The 23166-nt window shown below is 46.4% G+C and overlaps 1 protein-coding gene across 12 annotated transcripts in view; it reads left to right on the plus strand.

The window, feature by feature from the left end:
- Positions 1-23166, plus strand: part of RAPGEF1 (Rap guanine nucleotide exchange factor 1) — a 139295-nt gene that overhangs the window by 14566 nt on the left and 101563 nt on the right. For 2 of the 12 annotated variants that reach the window (XM_082468097.1, XM_082468107.1), the window contains exon 1: positions 10587-10969. The exons of 6 other annotated variants lie outside the window; for them this stretch is intronic. In XM_082468097.1, coding sequence (XP_082324223.1) covers positions 10906-10969 — 64 coding nt within the window. In that variant the 5' untranslated portion in view covers positions 10587-10905. Of the gene's footprint in view, positions 1-10579; positions 10970-11417; positions 11694-23166 lie in introns of those variants that run through there. 4 more of the 12 variants (XM_082468105.1, XM_082468103.1, XM_082468096.1 and 1 more) reach the window with 4 other exon arrangements.

Consider the following 23166-nt stretch of genomic DNA (forward strand, 5'->3'; position numbering starts at 1 on the left):
TGTTCGGCAGATTTCCAGGCTACTGGCCACATTCATGAGAAGGTATCACTGACCTGGGGGAGGGGAAGAGAGAGGACGATCTATGGAAGCAAGATCAAGGCTTTCTCTGAGAGTTTTAAGGCCAGGAAACTCTGTTAGATGGAATGGTGCCTCCATTTGGGAGTTGTCGCCTCGAGATTGTCACAATTAGGTCTCTGGTCCCATGAGTATCATTAACACATCTCCGCGAATCTGTGATGATAGGCAGTCGCTGTGTTTTTTGATACTATGGCACCAACACATGTAAGACATTTTAGCGATATAGTAACACTTCTCAGGAAACAAAGAAAAATAAAATACATTAGCAGGGTTGATTATAAAACAACATATCCTGATTTTAAAAGTTAAACTGTGAAGAAGTATACATTTTAGAATCAAGGAGATACAACAGGAAGCATTGCTTCATTCTTTCAGCTGCTTTCTTGAGCAGCTGCTGCCTTTGGTTCGTGAAGGTAGATGCTGGGGACACAGTGATAAATGAGCCAGGCTGCTCTCGTGGAGCTCACTGTGCCTGTCCAGGTCTCCCCTCTAGGCCAGGTCTAGCCTTTGATTGAAGAGTCAGACTCTATAGAGTTTTGCTTATAAATGTAGCTCTCATCTAGCCTCACAGTTAGGTGTCTGGACCCCAGAGGAAAATTACTTTGAGGGTCACTGGGCTCATGCAGACATGACAGATGGGGTAATGATCACACATCCCGGCTTACACCTGCTGTCCTGGCATAATTATTAATAGCGCCGTCCCTGTCACTCTCAGAAGTGTCCTGATTTGGATGGGAAAACACTGAGGGAGGAATCATTTACAACTACTGAGTTCCACACATTTGTGTTGGAGAGGGTCTTGCTTTTGCAGTGAGAGAACTATTTCAGAAATATGGCCTATTCCAAGGCGGGATCAGTCCCATAGAGTCCACGGGAGGGTCAGCTGAATTCGGTTTTCGTCCCCTTCTCCCTGTGGGCATCTGCCACTTCGTATGTTCCAATCACTCAACTCATGGAAGCATCAAAATCTGGGACAATTTGGTTTCTAAAAACAATAAACGTGTACATAAAACAACCAGAGCATGTTTTCCTTATGAGAAAAATTAGATTAACCAGATCTTAAATTCATATTCTTTGGAATGGATGGAAAGGATCTTAGTGTTCGTGTCAAGAGAATTGGAAAAATAATTATATAATAATTACATAATTATATAATAATTATAAATATGTAGTGTATAACATATAATAATATATATTATTACTTATATATAATATATATAATTATATAGTAATTATATAGGAACAGTAATCTGGGTTAAGTTAGAGATTTTCTTTTCCCTGTTGCTATAGAAAGGAGGGTAGGGATTGAATTTTTATAAGAAGTTTTATTTTTATTCAAGTGATATAGTTGATGTTTAAAGAAAACAGCCAGAAAGGTAGGAAGCTTTGTGTTTATAACAGATTGGCAGCCTGCAGCCTGTTATATTAGCAGGTATTGAGGACAGGATCGTCTGGGTCAGGTGGTCCCTGTCCTGAGGACCTGCTGGGTGTCCCAGAATGCCACCCGCCTTCTCCAGTAGGTCTCAGATTTTCGCGCCTGGAGGTTGCTGTGCTCAAACCCCCGGTTTCTACTTCAGTAGGTCTGGAGTTGGGCTGAGAATTGGCATTTCTAACAAGTTCCCAGATGGTGTCGATGCTCCTGGTGGGGTAGGTGTTTGGGGGTGGGGGCACCCTTTGGAATCACTGCTTAAAGTTAAGTATGGAGAGAAACGGAAAAGCTCCTAGGGATTCGACCTGAAAAGTTGCCCTTGGCGGGGGAGGAGGGATATAAAAAACAACTTACATGCATTGATGGATGCCAGGAGCTGTGCTGAATATATTTAATGCCTTCAGCAGCACTGCAGGGAGGTGGTAGTGGCTTCATTTTACAGACGAGAAAACTGAGGTTTATATGACTTGCCCAGTTGGCATGCGGAAGAGCTGGATTGAACCATTGCCCGGGACTGAAACAAACCCTTTTTAAATGGATAAGTGGCAAAGGCACCACAGATTGAAGAAGATTCTAATAATACACGCACAGGTGAACAGCAAGAGAAGGACGATGTTCACAGTTGCTCTCCTCCCAGTACCTGCTTTTGTCAGCAGCTTTGTGAGGTAAAGAACAGCAGTCTAATTAGCTCTGACAAGAGGATGGCCAGGAGATTGGCAGCCGTGAAGAAAACTCTTTGATGAATACCACACTAAATGTATATTTTTCCTTGGGATATCAGCTGATTCATTGGTTTGATATATTAGTCGTCATGATTAGCAAGACAATTTAAAACTAGTATCTAGGACTCGAGAACCAAACTCTAAAATTTAAATTATGTTTAAAGTCAGTACTTTAAAAACATCATGGTCAATGTTTACAAGCTTCTTCTGAATTGTCTTAACGTGTAAGTGTTCTGGTAGCACGTAGACACGTCCATCTCAGCCCTCCTTTTCTGTATCCTCTGCTCTTCCAGACTCTCAATTTTGGAATATCCTAGGGCTGAGTCCTCCAGTCTCTTCCTAGGCAATCTAGTCCCATGTCTAAATGCCATCTAAATACTGGTCATTCCCAAGTGTATGTGTCCAGACCCCATCTCTTCCCTGAACTGCAGACTGCCCACTTAACATCTCCACTCGGATGTCTTGTAAACGTCAGACTTGATGTGCCTAAACCAGGGCTCTTGGTTCACCACCTAACCTCCTGCCCAACTGGCTCCTCCCTGGGTGCCCATGACGGTAAATAATGCCATTTTTGACCTAGTTGTTCAGGCTCAGAAATCTTGGAGTCCTCCCCGACTCCTCTCTCGTAGCCCGTATCTGATCCATCAGCAGGTCCTCTTGGGCTTACTTCAAATATATCCTGCCTCCGGTCCCTCTTGCCAGCTGCTCTGCTGACTCAGGCTCCAGGCCACCGCCGTCTCTCCCTGTACTGCCGTGGTGCCCTCCTAACTGGCCTCTTGGTTCCCACTTTGCCTCACAGCTCTCTAGTCTTCCTTCCTTCATTCAACAGCCAGAGCGTAAATTAGATGAAATCAGGCCTGATCAGGATTGTCCCGTGGCTTCCCTTTACACTGTGAATAAAACCCAAAGTCCTTACCACGGCCTGCGTGTGGCACCCTGTACTCTGGCGCCTGGCTCGCTCGTACCACTGTCCCTTGCTGCTCTGTCCCAGCCGCTCGGGTTTTTGAGCTTTTCCTTCGAGTGTTCTTGGAAGATACCAAGCCTACTCCTGCCTCAGAACCTGCACTTGCTCTTCCCTCTGCCTGTTCATCCCCCCAGGCATTGGGGTTAATGGCTGCCGAGAGCCTGTGGTCAGAAGCCACTTGCTGGTTATGTGACCTTGGGAAGGTCGCTCACGCCTCTTCCTCTTAAAAATCTTCCTCATGGAGAAAATGGAGCCAATGGTGGGGTCCTTATGAGTTCACGCACAGGAAGCACTTAGGTCCTGAGTCTCGGGAAACGTGAGCTGCCCTTCTGGGTGCGTTTGCTCCCTAACTCCTTTCGGCTCTCAGTTCATGTGTCACCCCCGAGCGGCCCCCTCTAGCCACGGGGGTCCAAAGTAGTACTCCCATCACATTATCCCCTCACTGTCCCCTAACCCTGCCTTTGCTTTTTTTTTTTTTAATATAGTGCTTATTTGCTTCTTTTTTATGATCTTTCTCTCTCATTAGGAGGTAAGCTCCTTGTCAGCTGCTGTTTCACCAGAGCTCAGAAGGCACACAGGTGAAGCTCACAAATTCTTGTTGAATGAGTGGATAAAAGCACACTTTGGGTGTGGGCTCAGCTTCGTAGTGGAGAAGGTTGTGTGGCTTTAAAAGCCTGGAGAGCGTTAACTCGAGGGCACTGCTGTGACTCCCACGCCGGCCCCGCCCCAAATAGAGGCCGCTTAGTCCATGTGGAGGACCGCGTCTGCAAGTCGGGTGCTGTAAAGGGCAGGAGGCCACAGACCCTGGGGGCTTAGTGGGCTAGCGGAAGGTGATGGGGGCCTGTCCCCAGTGAGGGCGTTGCCTCTTCTGACCCCGCCATGTTCCAGGCAAAGCAGAGAATGTGCTTCCCCTTGATGGTTGCCCATTGAGAGTCTGCTGGGTGTTGACTCTTAGGTTTCATCTGCTTTGCTGGGGAGGAAGGAGGTGGGATTCAGTGCAGGCAGGAGCAGGTTCACACAGGGTATTGAGTCTTTAGCCAAAGTAAAGGCCCCTGAGGGGGGATGTGGGAGATGGAGGTGGGAAAGGTAGTTCAGGGGCTGGACTCCCAAAGGCCTCAAATGGCCGTCTGGGCACTTGACTTCCTCCTTTGGTTATTCCAAGAAGCATCAAGAGCTTAAGAAATGTTCTCCACACATATTTAGATTTTTCCCCGAGTATTCCAAACAGTATGAAATAAATGGCAGAGGAGAAAATTACTATTTTTGTTCACTTAAAAAAAAAGTTCCTTTCTCTCAATTCCAGGTGGAATTAATAAAGTTGAGGGTGTGGGCTTTCTCCCTTTCATGTCCTGCAGGCTAGTTCCTGGCCCAGTCCTGACTTTATGTATGTATGTATGTATGTATGGCTGCGTTGGGTCTTCGTTGCTGCGCACGGGCTTTCTCTAGTTGCCATGAGCGGGGGCTACTCTTCATTGCGGTGAGCGGGCGTCTCATTGCGGTGGCTTCTTTTGTTGCGGAGCACGGGCTCTAGGCGCGTGGGCTTCAATAGTTGCGGCTCGCGGGCTCCAGAGCACAGGCTCAGTAGTTGTGGCGCACGGGCTTAGTTTCTCTGTGGCATGTGGAACCCTCCCGGACCAGAGCTCGAACCTGTGTCGCCTGCATTGGCAGGTGGATTCTTAACCGCTGTGCCACCAGGGAAATCCCCAGTCCTGACTTTAGAAAGAACAACAAATAAGCAGCTTCTTTAAAGTCTGGATGCTGATTTAGCAGCGAGGACTCTGCCTTAATTGCCCTTCCTTTAGTGAACCAGCATCATCTGCCAGGGTCCCTGAAAACCCAGAAGCTTTCTCATGGGGGTGCCTTGGAATTGGAGGTTCTGCCCCCTGTATTTTGCAGGTTAGGTCACACCCCAAGAAAGATGGACTGGCCGACTTTACAGTTCATTCTGTAGAGTGTCAGTTCTGGGGCTGCCTGGACAGAAACAGAGTAGCCTTGTGTGGGATACAGTATCAGTATTCAGTGAGGATTAGCACTTTGTTGTTGTTGACACACCCCTGCCAGAAGTAAGGCAGCCGGCTAGCTGTGGAAGAACACCAGACTGGGATCCAGTGATTAGGGTTCTCTGGCTGTCTGTGAAACCGTGGGGAAATGTCTTTCCCTCAAAGTGAGAAACCTCAGTTTCCTTGTTTTGGAATGAGAAGGTTGGACTAGCTCTGTGGATCTTAACCTTTTGGAACTCTTTGAGACTTTAATGAAAGCCATGGACTTCTCTTCCCAGAAAAATGAACACACGTGATTTGGTCAACACTTTAGGCACCTCCTGAAGCCCATGAGATGAAACCTGGACCTCTAAGGCTCTGCTTTATCTGACCCCCATCCACCTCCCCCCGTTCTCATACCTCCAGCTGCACAGGGCCTTTGCACGTGTTGCTCCTGCCCAGAATGCTTTTCACCCATTTGCTTGGTCAGCTCCTGCTCATCCTTTGAGTCTCACCCTTCCCTGACCTCCCAGATTAGATTAGGTTGCCCTGCTAGACATGTTTCCCCTCCCGGAACTTCTCAGCACTGATTACAGTGGTAACTAAGTGATTCTTTGCTCATGTTGTCTGATTCTCCCTGAACTCCACGTCGGCATTTGTCGGATGAATCTGAGGCCACTCAGGCCATGACATTCTGAGACTGATCTGTGTGTGTGCAAGTGTGTCGTAAGAGAACCCCGGTCTCTGTTTCCTGTGATGCACTACTCGAGATGTGCATTCTCCTTCAGTGATTTCCGCAGCGCTGGGCAGGAATGTCACTTCAAAGCAGGGACTAGGGCACCCAGAAGACTGGCTCCCAGACTTTTTGCCTCAGTGCTCTGCTGGCCTGACCTCCAGGCTGGTCATTCCCCTTTGTTTATACTCTGGACTGAGCTGGAACTCCCACTTTGGAACATTCCCACAGTGCTTGGTGCTTCCTTGTATTGTTGTATTTTTCTCTGGAGGGGAAGTGACCAACATCAGACTTTCCTCCCAACAGACAAATTCCATGCACAAAGCTTCAAGTCAGCTACTGGGCACCGGCTCCAGAGCCCAGCTTCCATCTCCCGCCCGCACACCTGGGGGCCGGGGTGGGGAGGAGGTGGTGAAGGTGCACATTACAGCGATCACTGGCCTTTCCCTTCTGAGCAGTGAGCGGCGCCTTGCAGGACTCCCTGACGCAGGTTTCTTTTGAATCCAGTTGCATCTTGCATTGAGGACAGGACTCCATAAAATGTTTCAAACTTCAGTAACCACAGTGTTACCTCCCTGGTTTATGTCGCTTGCATTCCATAATCAAAAAAGTATTCTGATGATACAAGTGTTTGGAAGTGAAATTTTATTTTATTTGTGCTAAGGGAATGAGTTATTTACCAGAATATTGCAATGGATCTTACTGGGATATTTAAGAAAACAAAAAAATCTCTGTGACGGTAAATAATTTTTCTTGAATGTATTGTCTCTAAAGCTGGATGTTCATAGATAATGAAATTAAAAAGAAAAAAAACAGCAATGGTAACTATTCTTTAAGTGTGCCAAGCACCTTTAAAACATCATATTTAAGCTTTAGACTGCCCTATGAAGTAGGCAGCATTTTAGTACATATTTTACAGAGGTGAAAAAATCAGGTCCAGGGAGGTGAAGTTCCTATCTCAAAGTCACCCTGATGGGAAGTGCCCACATAAAGATTCAAACCGGGTCAGCTCTCCTCCAGAGCCAGCACTTTCCACTCCTCCCCTACCTCGTCCCTCTGGTCAGGAGGAAGAGGTAGCAGGTTTCCCGGCTAAGAATTAAAATTCTTGGGCTGGATCTGGCTCTCTCACTAAGTGTGTAACCTTGACCCCTGCCCTGCCCTGCCCCAAGCTCTTAGGAGGAGATGATTTTGTCAGTCTGTGTCCTTAGGCCCTACCCTTCTGTGAGTCCATGATTTGGGGCTTGCGGTAGTAATACCTCAGGAGTAACTTGGTAACACGCCGTCAAACACGGTCTGATTGGAAGCAGTCCATGCACCCACAGCACCCTTGGAGGATTTGCGCAGGACGTGGAGACACGTGATACTGGCCGTGCAGTGAGTTTTCCACTTCCGGTGGCCTTTCACTTGTGATTCGTCTCATCTGTTTGAGTCCCATGTTGTCTCCCTAAGGTGTGGACGGGATGGGTCACTTGCCCATCTTGGATGGTGAGCATATTCACCCTTGGGGACGACTGTGGGAGACATTCTTTCTGAGATGAGAATTAGGGAGGAATTCTTAAGAACAGGCTATTCGATTTATCTTCCCCAACCCCCCCAGCCCCCATCCAGTTCACACGGAATCATTTTGGGAGGCCGTGGTTACCCGAGAAGCAGTTGAACCACAGGGTCCTCACTTAAGAGCTGCTCTCAAGGAATTTTCTAGTTTGTTTGGAAGGTTCATCAGAAAATTAGCTGTTAGAATGTGGCAGCCCCTAGCTGAGAAATGGCAGCGTCGGCCTCGAGCCCAGGTTTCCCTGGTGACCTGTTGTCCTGTGCGCGCGCAGGCACATGGGAACTGACCCAAACCCAGTGCCTGACTTCAAAGGCTTTACAGACTAGTGGGGATAAAAAAGATACGGATGAAACTCCAAGTTGGGGACTTTGCCTGAGCTGAGGGGTGGGGAAAGTGGATGAAACAGTGCTCTGGTGGGCCCACGACCCTGGCGCTTGCAGGAAGGAGAGTTCATTTATGGATTAGAAACTCCGGTTGGGCTTCCCTGGTGGCAAAGTGGTTAAGAATCCGTCTGCCAATGCAGGGGACACGGGTTTGAGCCCTGGTCCGGGAAGATCCCACATGCCGCGGAGCAACTAAGCCCGTGCGCCACAACTACTGAGCCTGCACTCTAGAGCCCACGAGCCACAACTACTGAGCCCGCGCGCCTAGACCCGGTGCTCTGCAACAAGAGAAGCCACCACGATGAGAAGCCTGCGCACCACAGTGAAGAGTAGCCCCCGCTCGCCGCAACTAGAGAAAGCCCACGCACAGCAACGAGGACCCAACGCAGCCAAAAATAAAATAAAAATAAAAAATAAATAAATGTATTAAAAAAAAAGGAACTCCGGTTAACACATTGTACGGTGTGTTTGCGGGGGGGCGGGGAGCCTTCATTTGTTCATCCATTTGTTTATTCCTTCATCTGTCTGCCCATTTGTTCAAAAATTATTAAGCACCTACTGTGCGTGGGTATTCTGCTGGTGCTGGGCGGCATCGTGTGTAGAGCATTTGACAAGTTAAAACTTTCTTTAGGTGAAAAGAGACATTAAGATGCAGGTTCAAAAGTAGAGCCTTTTTGATCTATTATGCTTTTGTAGATATTTTGAACTAAATGTCTTCTGGAAGAAATGAGGTCAGATATAATATCTGGCATTGAAAACTTGCCTAAGGAAAATTGTTACGGTTTTTGGAAAGAAACTGAAGTCTCTTCAGAGTGTATCGAAAGGGTGGGGTGGTTGTTGATGAGTTGGGGTGGGTGCTGAATTTGAACTGGATCTTTTACCAGCTCTTAGGTTTCAGCGGCCCCCTCTGGCGCGGTTGGGGTGCAGGCCTTTGCTCTTTTCCGGTTTGTGGTGCAGTTTGATTGGAAAGTGAGTTCAGCGTACAGTGTGAGGGAAGCGGGGTTGGCCGTGGCCTTCACTGAAGCATTTGCTCTCTTTCCTGCCTGTCATTGGAGGAGTGAAACGGACACGTGCTATTTGCTTTAAGAAGTTTGGAATCTCAGGCTGTGATTTTGTAAAAATGATTTCTGTATTGGTAGATCAAAATAGGAAACCTTAAGATCTTGTAGAGATTTGGATTTGGCTTCATTCATTTTGCACACATTGGCAGGATTATTTGTGTTTCCCTCAGAATGGGCAGTGGCTGGTGCGGCACGCTGGCCATGGCCCTGGGAGTGGTAACAGAGCACACTGAACAGCTGGAGCACTAGTGCATTTAGTGCCTCTCCAACTCCATTTCTTCGGTTCTGTGGGTCTTTTTTGGACTATTGTCTTTAAATTTTACTCTGGCTCCCACCTTGTACCCTCCAACCCCAATAGAACGAAATTCACTGTGATTATGTGCCTTTGGCTAAATTGCCTGAAGCCAGATATCGGCCATCTGAGCTAATACAGTTTCACAGTCAAAGAGTATAACAGTGTTGGTGATAACGATTTACCAAGGGATTCCTAAGTGTCCCTTTTATTTGATCCTCATTATGTTGCAGGAAGGGGGACCCCTTCCAGGGCCCGAGAGTGGGCTCTTGTCTAACACTCGGAAATGAACTGTCCGAGGAGACACATGTGCTGACAAAGCAAGAGACTTTATTCGGAAGGGGTGCCCGGGGCGGAGAGCAGCAGGGTAAGGGAGCCCAGGAAGACTGCTCTGCCACGTGGCTCGCAGTCTCGGGGTTTATGGTGATGGGGTGAGTTTCGGGGTTGTCTCTGACCAATCATTCTGACTGAGGGTCCTTTCTGGTGGCACGCGCAACCGCTCAGCCAAGATGGATTCCAGCGAGGAGGATTCTGGGAGGTTGGTAGGACGTGTGGACTGGCGTCTCCTCTCTCCTTTTGACCTTTCCCCTATTCTTCTGGTTGGTTGTAGCTTGTTAGTTCCCTGTTCCTTACCAGGATCTCCTGTGGTAAAATATCTTATGCACATTGTTACTGTCTTTGCCTGGCCAGGGTGGGCGGTTTCAGTCAGTGTTTCCCCTAACGATTACAGCCAGGGAGGTGGCACTACTGGCATTATGCCCAATTAACAGATAAGGAAACTGAGACGGCTGTGCTCTGTTGGCAGAGGCAGAATTTGAACCCAGGTGGCTGGTCCTGCAGCCGGTCTCACCCACTGCATGTGCTCCAGGGATTCTTTAAGAGCTTTTCTACCCTCAAACTCTGGTATCTAAATCAATGAAATCTTTCCACGTACCTTGCCATTTTCTTTGTTTTTACCAAAAAGCATATGATTTCATGCCCTTCTTTCTTCCAGGAAACCTGTTGTTCAGAATTTAGGTGGTGCCACATTTTCTCCAGAAAAATTAATTCCAAAATAGAGTGTAAGATTGGAGCTTGAGGTTACAAACTCCTAGCTCCTTGTCCTCTGAGGCCTTTTCTTCTTTGGAAACTAAAGTGCAGCTTGCATTTTGATGTTTGTTTGTTTTTCCCTTGGAAACACAGGATTAATGAAGTCAGCTTGTTTTCTCTCTGATGGAACTTGTCACCTGATGCACACTGGTCTGAGGGCCAGAACCTTAAAAAGTGTGAAAATTTGGGCACACCCCCAAATTGGTCTATTTTTAACTTTCAGCTTTTTGATCATCTCATTTCCCACTCCTCCCCCCAAAGAAAAGCAGTGTCCAAAGTGTTTGGAAATTAATCTGAGGCTGCTGTGCCAGTGAGTAACAGAGTGTCAAAGGAGGGCGGAGGAAGAGCTTCCTAGTATAGACGGTACCGAGACCCACCGCCAGGGCGATAACAAGCCTTTTATTCTGATTTCCTTCCTGGGAGTGAAGGGAGTTTGAAAGGCAGAGGCAAGGACCTTCCAGAGTAGAGTTCAGGTTTTTCTTGTGAGGGTTTGCCAGGGCTCGCTGCTGGGTGATTGGGATGTCTGAGAGATGAATCCCCTTCCAGCTAGTGACTTGGTCCGTATTCGCTGTTCAACAAAGACACCTGGGCTTGGAAGGGCCCTGTGATCCTCTGGCTTTAGAATGGGAAATGCTATTGAAAAACAGAAGCCCCTGAAACGAAGCCATCTGTGCCCCTGGAAACAAGGTAAGAAGGCCCTACGCTTCATCTCCAGGAAGAGGGAAGGAGGCAGCCTTCTGTTGGGAAACTTTGGTTTAAAACCAGAGCTGAAACTGCTTGGGGAAATACCTTTCATCAGAAAATGCTTGCAGTTCAGCATATTTTAAAGAAAATTAACAGGCAGTTCTCCTAAGGAATAAAACGATTTGCATCTCAATGTGATGGCCTGGCTTGGCTGAGAACTTAGTTCAGTTTGAGATTTTTATTTAGTACAGCACACGTCCGTTGGTTGAAAATTTTCAGCTTTAAAAAATATCCCAAGTAAAAATTTTGATATCCAGGAGTTTGAATCTTTTGTGACAGTTTGGTTTAGAGAATGTTATTAATAGCTTTCAAATATATAGCGCCTTTCTTCCAAAGAGTTCAAAGTACCTTCTATTAAAAAAAAAACAAGTCTCATATTTATCCATCCTAGATGTCTGTGACACGGGACAGCAACACCTGTTAAAACCTACTCAGTGTCACTCAGGCTTGTGTTAGCATCAGCGTTGAGGAGGAGGAAGCCAGAGGGGCCACACGGCGGTGCGCTGTGGTGTGCCTGGAACTGGAGGACCCTTCAGCAGCCCCAGGGCCTTTGGGTCTCCCAGTGTACTCGGCTGCCCTTTTCACTGGTACTAACCTAGCAGACCAGCAGTTCGCAGACCCGGCAGGCACCAAAATACCAAAGATGGTGCCCACAGGACTTCATCAGGTATCGGCTCTTTTTTTTTTTTTTTAATAAATTTATTTATGTATGTATTTATTTGCTGCGTTGGGGTCTTTGTTGCAGTGCGCGGGCTTCTCATGGTGGTGGCTTCTCTTGTTGCGGAGCACAGGCTCTAGGCGCGCACGTTTCAGTAGTTGTGGCACATGGGCTCAGTAGTTGTGGCTCACAGGCTCTAGAGCGCAGGCTCAGTAGTTGTGGCACACGGGCTTAGCTGCTCCGCGGCATGTGGGATCTTCCCGGACCAGGGCTTGAACCCATGTCCCCTGCATTGGCAGGCGGATTCTTAACCACTGCGCCACCAGGGAAGCCCCAGGTATTGGCTCTTTTATCTCCACTTGCCAAAAAGAGTGGAGATAGCACCTGACCTGTAGCAAGACAGTTTGAGCACAAGCGTATGTACGGGTGTGTGTTTATGAACAGAAAAAATAAACTGGAAGAAAATGCATGGAAATGTTAATAATAGTTGTCTTTTGTGGTCAGATTATATATAATTTTTTTTCCTTCTTAATAGGGAAAAGTAGGTCGGATGCTAATTTACTGTTCGGTTCCAGCCCCTCTGACTTTCCATCAGTCATTCATTCTTTGTCCAACAAGTTACTTTGAAAAAGGTACTCCTTACTGGTCCTTGATCAAATCCTGGTGTGAACAAAACAGTAATAAAAGACATTTGGGGGACAGTTCAGGAAATTTGAGTATGAACTGCGTGGTAGATGATATTTGGGAACTGTTGCTTATGTTATTACGTGTGATGATGGTAATGAGTCATGTAGGAGAATGTCCTTTTTGGGGTTGTCATGCTGAAGTGTTCAGAGCTAAAGGGTTATGCTGGCCATAATTTTACTCTAAAATGGTTCAGGTGACTGAATGAACACATACATACAGATAAGAAAAACAGGATCGTTTTAACAACTGTTAGAATCCAGGTAATGCATATATGAGGTTTGTTATATTTTCTTTAATGTACTTTACTCATTTGGGGGAGAAAAACATTAAAAAAAAAAAAAAGCAGTTGCTGCTTACATCATAGTACCTTGTCCTTCAGAAGAATGAATCTCAGCAGACATGGGTATTTACTGGTGGGTCAGGATGTAACACTCTTTCAGTGCCATGTGGCCTGGTATCTCCAACCACCAAGAAGAAAATTGGCATTGATCCAATAACTCAAATCACTTTTATAACAGGAATTTAATATTTTACTTACTTTTAAGTTGTCTCTGGTTTTCCTTAGAAAAACGTGTGAGTTAAAACTTAATACTTCCATAGGAAGCAGCTGGGCTTACAGACAAAATTTAAAGCTTTTGTGTTTTGTTGTGTTGTTTAGTTGTGTTCAGAAATTTAAACGAGAGGAGTTGATAGTAGGGATTTCAGGATCCACAGTGAACTGGGGATAAAGAGAAGAGCAGTTAATTGCCACTGATTTCTAAGTCTTCACAGATCCCGTTTACCAGGGCTGTGTCTCTGCCAGTGTAGGATTTGTTGGTTTGAGCAGCGTAGACCCTGGACCCGCAGTTTGTTCTCCAGTCCAAGGATCCACGATAACAATGGTGTGTTTATTTATTCTTCACAGTTTGTCTGTTTGTCTTTGTCTTTAAAGTTGTTTATATTTTGGAACTGGGATTTTGGAACAATGGTTAGGAATGATTTAGTGCAGGGATCCCCAGCCCCTGGGCCACGGACCAGTGTCGGTCCTCGGCCTGTTAGGAACCGGGCCGCACAGCAGGAGGTGAGTGGTAGGCGGTTGAAGCTTCATCTGCCGCTCCCCATCGCTCACATTACTGCCTCAACCATCCCCCCTCACCCCCCGCCCCGGTCTGTGGAAAAATTGTCTTCCGCGAAACTGGTCCCTGGTGCCAAAAAGGTTGGGGACCGCTGATTTAGTGGATCCCAGCCACCACCCTGACCCTGATCTGAGTGCATTTTTCAAAGTCCAAGCTCAGTGGATGACTGATGGCACCAGGCTCTAGAGCAAGCAGTGTGGTATCTGTGTCTGCTTTAGGGGCAAGTGAAACTGGGGCACGTCCTTGTGTGCATTTGCTGCAGGCAGCTGGAACTGCCCAGCCTGCCCCTGACTTCTGTCCGGTCTGTGTGTTGACCTGCGATGGCAGACTTTAACCAGAGCCAGACAGTCGTGATTAGGAAGGTCAAATGCAGAATAAATTCTGAAGGGACATTTAAAGGAAATCATTATCTGCCTTTTGGATCATTTATGTTTCTGTTTCCATGTTGTAGACCTGGAAAGTTAAAAAACTGAGGTGACAGAATACTAGTTTGAGAAACATGAATCTCACTTCTGCTTGCTGTCACCCTAAAGAGCATTTTACACCTAGTAGAGAAATGTCTCTCTAATGATTTTAAACAGTGTGGGACGTGCACCCTTTGAAGGGACCAACATTATATACTCTCTGACTCTTATAGTTCTAGTTTTCCTTATAGCTCTCAGAACCCAAAACATAAGAAAGAAACGGTACTGCCTTTTTGGTTTTTACAATAATGAATGCTTGCAGTGGTTGATAAATTTAAGTCATTTGCATTACCATAGTGAGTTCTAGCAGGCCCTGTCCAAAAAAATAGGATGGGAGGTAGGATAAGGCAGTGGCTTCCTGTGATCCCGAGTGGTCCAGCCAGCCAGAGCTCTGCTGCGTCTGACTTTCTGTCTGACCCTGAACAAGTGAATTTTGTAATCCCAAATCGTTTCCCCACTGTCCTTACCTCCAGTGGCCTTCCAATGACTGCATTACAGCCCTCACCACAGGGATGGGCCGGTGGAGGGCCGGCGGAGGAAGGGGAGGTCTGTTTACTACAGTACCTGACCAGAAACCTGAGGGCTGTCTCTTGGGATCATTGTTCTGTCCTCCATACTAGCACAGCGTATGGCACTTGGTGCCCTCCGTGAGTGCACTCGGTAACCAAACTGAGTGCTGCCTGGCCTCCAGTGCTGCCGCGGGTATACGTGAGGTACGAAGGGTGCAGCGTGGTTCCTGGTGCACGGTAGGTGCTCAGTAAATGGTGTCTACCAGTGCTGGCGGGCGTGTGGTGGCAACGTTCCTTCTTTGCCTTTCTCTGCCCAGAGTAGAGGCGTCGGGGGATGAAAACAGGTACACCCTCCTCCATCCCACAGCAGTTCTGAATTTACGAAGACTAAGTAAATTCATTGATGATTGTTCACACTGCAAAAGATTGCTTCACAAAAGGCACTTAAATCACAGTCAGCATTTCGTTATTGATTCATTGACCCAGGCATCTGGGGAAACCTTCATTTTATAGCTAAATCGAACTGCTCTGAAATATACCTACTATCCCGTCCAGTGCTCTCAGAAGAGTTCTTTGTTTCTTCTGGTCTTTTTTTTTTTTTTCATGAATAACTTGAAGGGTTGCTTACAGTGGTCATTTTGGCTTTTGGGAATATAACACGGGCAGAAGTTTCCTTGGGAATTAAAAATTGCAGCCGTAGTTGCAAATAGAATTGTTATCTCCTTCAGAAATCCCAGCAGCTCAAGGCCATACCGGCCTGGTAAATGGAAATGTTAATGATTTGCATGTTTGTGCACAGTTGGGTGTGAGCAAATGAAATTAACACCCTCGGTGGAAGAGCTGAGGCTGAAGTGTCTTTCCCAGGCCTGGGCTGACTATGGGCTTAGCAAGGCTGGGAAGGAGATTGCCTGGCTGGGCGGGAGTGGGGACTCAAGGATTTGCATAAATTCCACATGCTCTCTGGTTCCTGTGCTGTGGGGGCAGATTTATAATTGTTTGGATTCCAGTCAGCAAGGGCGCTTAGACTTGCCTCTACAAGCTTGTACCTAGCTAGGTAGTCAAGAAGCATCTGGGGCCGCTGGATGCCTGTGTGCCAGATAATTAATATTGATGGCTTTTCTGGCCAGAGCTGGAGCCGGCCTACCTACCCCCATGCACTCACTGTGTGGTCTTATTCCATTGCTTTGGGGCTGCAGTGCTCCAGAATGTGCGAGGGCTGGGTGCTGCACTCCGGTCACCTGAATCAGGGCCTTCTAGCTGAGTGAGGCGAGCCACACGACTCCACGTTTCCAAGCCTGTTTCCTAGTCTCCACGTGAGATTAATAATAATGCCTACCTCGGAGGACTGTGGCGCAAAATTGAATAATTGACGCGAAGGGGTTATAGCCCTTAGCGCACACAAGCACCTAATGAACCATAGTCATTCTTGTTATCGCATGTTGCATAACAGAAAGAAAGAACCCGGGTTCTACCAGGTCCGCGGGCGTGGATCATGGGCTTGGATCTGTCCCAGTCCCACCCAGCAGTGTGAGTTTGGCTAATTCTACCCATTTGCTTCCCTCAGTTGAAGGGATCCCATGCCAGATGATCTCAGAGGTGCCTTGTGGGCTGTGAATCAGTGACCATCAGCACTCATCACTGCTGTTCACATCTGCAAGCTCCCCTGGTGTTCAGTACCTGCAGAAAGCATCAGTTCTGCTGAACAGCATGGTCACAGGGGCGTTTTTATGGTGTTGAATTTCTTTGAAAATAGTTACTGCAGGACCAGACATAGTTGAGCTATTCCTAGTTAACTAGAATATTGAACTAAGCAGGACAGTCCATTTTCCCATCCTGAGTAATGCTGAAATGTTTTTTCATAATTACATAGTGGTTAAGAGCCTGTACACTGGAGCCCAGATGCCACGGTTGACTCCTTGCTTCCCTACTTCTAGCTGGCTGATGGTTGGCGAGTTACTTAACTTCTGGACCTCAGTTTTCTCACTTGTAGATAGTACCTACCTCATGGGGAGGTGTGAGGGTCAAGGGGTTTATACATGTAAAGAACAGTACCTGGCACGTAGTATACGTCCAGTAAGTGTTTATTAGTGTTGTTACTTTTAGGCTAAGTACAGAGAAATTTCATTTTATTTTAGTCGAAAAGATGTTGTTATTAAAGAAGAAATTGGAAAAAAATTGGCAAAATGCGAAGAAGAAAATGCATATTGAGTGACTAGATCTAAAGGGCCTAAAACCTAGTGAGTGAGCAGAAGAATTAGCTGTTACTGTTAATGTTTTCCAGAGCTGCTGCACACGCATGCATATTTTTCACATGTGGTCTTCAGAGCTACTGTAATGACTGCGACATTCTATCATGTTGCTGTCCCATAACTTATTAAGTCATTCACCTGCTGCTGGATATTGAAATTATTTCCCCTTTTTGCTGTTACAGGTAAGGTAACAATAAGTAGCTGTATTCATATATATTTGTGATTTGCTGGATGATTTCCTTAGGATAAGTTCCCAGTCCAGGAACCTGCCGTGGACTATTGCCATGTTGTTTTCCAAAAGGGATGTATCTGTTAACATTTTCCTGAGTGATGCATAAATTTATCAGTGAGCCACAAGCACGTCAGTGTTGAGCATTACCATTTTGAAATTGCTTTTCTTGTGAAACTTAAACTGTATTTACTAGTGCCATCGTGATGAGTTACCTATAGGCATGGGGCTCAGAGAAGGGAATGGGAAGTTCAAAAACCATTCTTAGGGCCGAGAATCTATTTTTGTTTCAAAATTCTATTTTCCCATGGTCTTTTGCATTGGACTTGGCTCAGTCTCTTTCAAGTGCTGAGTTTCACATAAAAAAAGGCATGACAAGACTTTATTTAAGGATACTCATTTACCATCACAACTTTTTGTCTTCTGTCTCCCAGGGAGCAATGATTATTAAATACTTTAATTTCCTCACATGAAAGGGCCAGAGTGAGCCCAGAAGTGTTATTAACATTGTTAGTGTAATGCTTACTGTTCAGCGGCATGACTAATGACCCAGCGTGACTAGTGACCCAACTCTTCCTCTTTACTGTTTCTGTTGAGGGATGATTCGTTACCATTTTCCCCAGATGTCTGTACATCATGGGGCACCAACCCAGTTGTTATTAAAATAGATAACTGCTATTAAACAGCTTGCTTCAAACCTTGCTGCGAGGGCGGCCTGAATCAACAAGTGCAGAGCATCAGGTGTTGATGTAAGGAACGAAGATGATGTCCATGCCTGTCCATTGTGGGGTTCCAAGCCGTGATTGGGTGTGACCATGCATAGGCTTCAGGGTAGGAGAAGAAGTTTTCAAAGGAAAGGTTATTTAGCATGCTTTTGGCGTTAGTCTTGAGCTGGAAGAGAGTGGTAAAAACCTAAAATGATTACCTAATTTTACCAGTGAAGAATTGAGGCTTAGAAAGAAGTGAAGTGACTTGTCTGAAGTCTCACAGCTAGTTTGTGGCTTAGTATCCCCTGTGTTAGGATAGTAATATAACAATGATATATAATAATGTGTGTAACAATGATATAAAACAATACAGCATATTGTATATATGATTATATATTTTATATTTATATTATATATTTACATGTTATAGAATATAACATGTTCAATATGTTGTGTTACAGTACATTATATATTGTGTCTACCATACATAAAGTATGCAATGTGATACAATAACAGATGTAATAATAATACAATAATAATATGTTGGGTATACTATTAAAAGAATGCTGATAGCTTCCTATATGCCAGGCGTGGTACTAAAAGATCTGTATACATCATGGGCTTCCATTAGTCATTTTTTTTGTTAAGTGAAAGATCAAATGTAGGAAATGGAAACCATAAGTGTGAAGGAATTTTTCTCATGAGAAAGGTAGGGTGTTGTTTTGGGTGTGGTAAGAAAAGGGAAGGAAACTTCGCTTTGTCATCGGATATTTCCAAATTTAGAACAATATCTATCCCTAGCCATTGGTTTTAGGATATGCTTTACCCTGGGAACGTGCGTAAAATACATTTCCGTATTTGGCTGTTTCTTTTCCAGCTGTATAGAGGGTGTCACCGATATGGAAGATAATAGCAGTGGCCACTGGCCACTTTATATCTAATTACCTTTTGGCAGTTGCTTATAGGGCACTTGGTTTTGGAAGTCACTTCATGCTGAAATACCCAGGTGACTGTTTCTGGGGATTTTGTGGTCTTCAGCTGAGGAATTGGCCCCAGGATGGCACATCTGTGTCAGGGGTGGGTACACTTCTTAAAGAGCCAGATAGTGAATATTGTAGGCTTTGCAGGGCCAGGAGGCACAATCAAGACTATTATGTAGGTACTTACATTACCAGCTAAAATGAAACCATTTAAAAATGGGAAAACCATTCTTCACTTGCAGGCTATAAACAAGGAATCTGAACAAACAACCAGGAGGCTGGCGGGATTTAGGCTTCAGGCACAAGTTTGCCAACCTCTGACCTATGGGGTCTTTTTGGTTTGGTGCTCTCTGCCATCGTTACTTGGGAACTCAGAAGCAGGTCACTCATCAGTTACCAAAAATATTCACATTTTCAAGCCAGAAAAAGGACTTAAATACCACCCTCCAGGTGACTCATTTTAAAAATTGGGGTTACTTAAACTGAGCCTTCTGGTTTGTAGTCTGTCACACACCATTCAGGTCTTTATCTATAAAAATACTTCTCATCACTACAGTGATAAGAAAGGAGATCATGGAAGGTTTGAAGAACCCGGTGCTTTGCATATAAAGGCCTTAAATAGTCTTCCTTTACCATTGAAGGCGGCACTATCCTATAGGAGAGGGATTGTTAGTTTTACAGAGGCAGGAAAGGGAGAGTGCTCAGCTGTGAGGAATTGGGGCGGAAGTGCTGAGCCTTCCGGACAAGCGCACTCCAGGAGAAAGGGGAGCTGGTGCAGGGGGCCTGAGCCGACGGGAGGACGTGAGGTCAGCATGGCTGGAGCAGAGGGACCCGGGAGAGACTGGTAACGCACGAGGCCAGGGAGAAGCAAATCACGTAGGGCCTTGTAGGTGATGGTAAGGAATTTGAAGGGAGAGCCAGTGGGATTTGCTAAGGGGTAAAGTATCGGGTGTGAGAGAAAAAGAGGTGTTTTGGCTTGAGCATTTTGTCTGTTAAAAACAGAAGAGTGCCAGAGGAGCAGATGGGGGCGAGGGGGGAGATCGGGAGCTGTGTTTGGCACAGGTTGAGTTTGAGATGCCTATTAGAGATCTAAAAGGAGGTGGCCGTTAGGCAGGGTGAGTGTCAGAATCTGGATTTCAGAGAAAATCTAGGCCTTCTTGAGTTTTTGAGTTTTGAGACTGGATGAGATTACCAAGGAAGTGAGTTAGAGAAGAGAAGAGGCCAAGGACTGACCTCAGGGCACTCCAGCATCAGGAGGTTGAGGTGACCAGAAAGGCCCTCTGGTGAGGTAGGAAGAAAACTCGGAGACTGTGGCGTCCCAGGAGCCAGGTGCACAAAGTGTTGGAGCAGAGGGACCAGTGGTGACAGATGATGCTGATTTGAGCCAAATCACATAAGGACTGAGACTTGACCACGGGATTTAGTAACATGGTGTTCACTGGGGACCTTGACAAGACGTTTCAGTGTGGTGTTGGAGGTGAAAGAGGATGTGAAAGCGAAGGGGCAGAGGGGAATTAGACGCAGTGAGCTTGGGTGGTTCTTTGAGGAGTTTTGCTGCAAGACAGCAAAGACGAGGTGGTAGTTATTGAGGGTAGTGGGGTCAAGGGAGAGCTTTTTTTAAAGGGAGAAGTAATGGCATGATTGAATGCAGATGTGAATGATCCAGTAGAGAAGGAAGAATTGAGGACTGGGGGGATTACTGGCGAAGAGAAACTCTAATAGCTTCGTGTTGTGAGTGCTGCTGTAGCAGTCAGTCAGTGCTAACACATCACCCCAGTATTTAGTGACCTAACAACGGTTAATTTAGTTCACGCTTCTGCAAGTGGCAGTTTAGGCTGGAGTCCTGGTCTCAGCTGGGGTCCCTCCTGTGTCTGCCGTCAGCTGCCAGGAGGGCTCAGCTCTGCCTCTGGCAGGCAGCCGGGATCACTCACCTGGCAGCTGTCGGCTTCCTAGAGAGCGAGGCGCACACGGCCTCCCGAGGCCCAGGGTCGGAACTGGCACAGTGTTGCCTCCACTTCATTTCGTTGGTAAAAGCAAGTCCCAAGCCAACCCAGATTCAAGACGGGAGAGAGACCCCATCTCTTGATGGAAGGTCCCTGAAGTCAAGGGTCGGGGTGGTTATACTGTGGCCATTTTTGCAGACGGGCAGCCACAGCTGTCTGTGAGCCGAGCATATTGCATTGGAGTCTCACAGGAGTTTTGTGTGGTAGGTAGTGTTTTATCTTCATTTCACACACGGGGAAACAGGGTCATTGAGGGTCTGCCATCTTGCTCAGTGTCACACAGCTAGTCAGTGGCAGAGTTGGGACCCAAACCTTGGTCTCTCTGATGTCAGAATCCCTTGCACTCTGTTCTACATTCCTGATAGTGTGGGTTTACAAGCAGACCAGAGTGTTGCTTCCTCTCTTTCCTTGTTAGGCAAGGGAATAATATTTTTGAAGATGACTGTTATCTCATAATTAGAATGGACTGAGGGAGGCGATTATCTTGTGATTTGCATGTTTACTGTGGGGATTGGACAGCTGTATTTATTAGAATCCCAGTGAGGTCACAGTTGTGTATGTAATTAGGGCCATTATTGACACAAATTCATATCTCCACTGCCAGCTGGACCCTCAGTGCCCTCTGACAGTCTCTGTGCGTGTCCTTGGTCAGGTGACTGTCCTGTTCCTTGTAGCAGCCTGTGCAGATAGTCACCACTGTCTACAAGACCCGATTCAAGCCCCCTTTGCCTCCAGGCCTTCTGACTTTCTATGCCTGCCTTTATCCCTGCCTCTCTCTTTCTGTCCCTGACACAGACACCCTGCCTCTCTAGTCCAAGGTCAACTCCCTCTTCTCAGGTCCTCCTCCCTCCAGAACCTGTTGTAATCAACATCTGTCTCCTCAAGCAGCTGGACTTCAAGCTTTCCAAGAGCAGAGTCCAAAAGGTGGAAAAATTAGCCTTAGCATCAGGGAACTTTGGCCCTTCCACTGGTTGAATAGCCTCGGGCAGTCATTTCTCCTAACGTTCATGAGTCTGAGTGGACAAGCTGAGCCATCTCAAAGACCACTCCAGGAGAGTGAGGTCTGCTTATGTTCACATAGGAAGCCCTTGGCCTAGAGCTCAGTTCTCTCTGCAGTGGCTACCAGTGTGTCCTGAGTCCCGTGTGTATCTGACAGCCCTTCTGTTTGCTGCAGGAGCTGCAGCGTTCTCTTTGCCCTGTCATCATTCCAGTGTCAAAACTTTGTTGGCCCCGGGGCTCGAGCAGCTGCCCTCCACTTAGCTCATTAGGGAAGCAGCTGGAGAGAGGGCTGGTCTGGGTGCTGATTCCACAGTCTCAGAAAAGATATTTGGTTGGAAAGCAAAGACCATGGTGAAAACATTTTTTAAACTCTCTTTGGATAAAGGGAGCACATAAATGAGTAATTAGGTTAAGTCTAGCATTTCAGGTCTCTATAACCTCGCTTATAGGGAGCCCAGGAGCTTCGCTCTTCTGTGAAGTCCTTGGGTTGGGATCCCAGCAAGCTGGGCGGGAGGGAGAGCTTGCCTGGAGGAGAAGCCTGGGGCCAGTGGGGAGGGCTCCGTGTGTGTGTCGGCTGTGCCCTCAGCAGGCTGCAGCTGAGGCATGAAGCTTCAGGAGGAAGTTGGTCTTTATACTTACATACTTTGCTGTAAGAGTAAATCGTCCTGCTGCTTATTTATCATGTAACCTTGGGGAAATTACATAATTTCTGTCAGCTTTCACTTGCTCATCTGTACAAATGGAGGCAGCTAATAACCCCTACCTCATAGGGTGTGAGGATGCGCGAATGAGGGAGTATTTGGCAGGGAGTTAGCTATGCTTGTAACTACTGTGTAAAATTCACCTTTGGTCTTATGTTATAAATCACTGACTAAAGATTTTTCATACTTTCGTGGTTACTCTACACTTTCAAGATGTGTCCTTATAGTATTTCTTATTTCTTTAGTCATTCATTCACTGAGTTTACATTTATCAGCCTTCTTCTTACGGGCAAGGTGTGGTTGTCTTCTCTCTGCTCAGGTTACGACGGTGAGCTGTCCGTTTCTTAGTGGCTGACGTTACAGTGACGTTCAGAGCTGCGGTTGGCGGAGTACCTACTTCAGTAGGGTTGCTTACCTAGGAGTTAGCTTCTAAAGTCAGGGCATAAGGGAAACATTGCCTATAGTCAAAATAACCCTTGAAAACCCCTTAAGTCATCTATAATAAACAGTCTGCACTGGGGGAGGGTCATCAAACTTTTTCTATAAAGAGCCGTATAGTAAATAATTTGGGCTTTGCAGGCCATGTATGGTCTCTGTCACATATTCTTCTTCATTTTCTCTTTTACAGCCCTTTAAAATGTAAAAAACCATCTTAGCTCTGGGCCCTTTAAAAACAGGCCTTGGTCTGCATGAATAACCTGTGGTTAGCAGCCTCCAAGATGGCCCCAGAGGCCCCACCCCCCCCACCCCCGGTAGTCACAAGCCCAGGTGCAGCCCCTCCCCTTTTGTATCAGGGTTGGTCGCATGACCAGTAGAAGAACGTGGCAGAAGCGATGGAT

Source organism: Balaenoptera physalus (assembly GCF_965194825.1).
Source record: "Balaenoptera physalus genome assembly, chromosome: 7".
Classification (NCBI taxonomy): domain Eukaryota; kingdom Metazoa; phylum Chordata; class Mammalia; order Artiodactyla; family Balaenopteridae; genus Balaenoptera; species Balaenoptera physalus.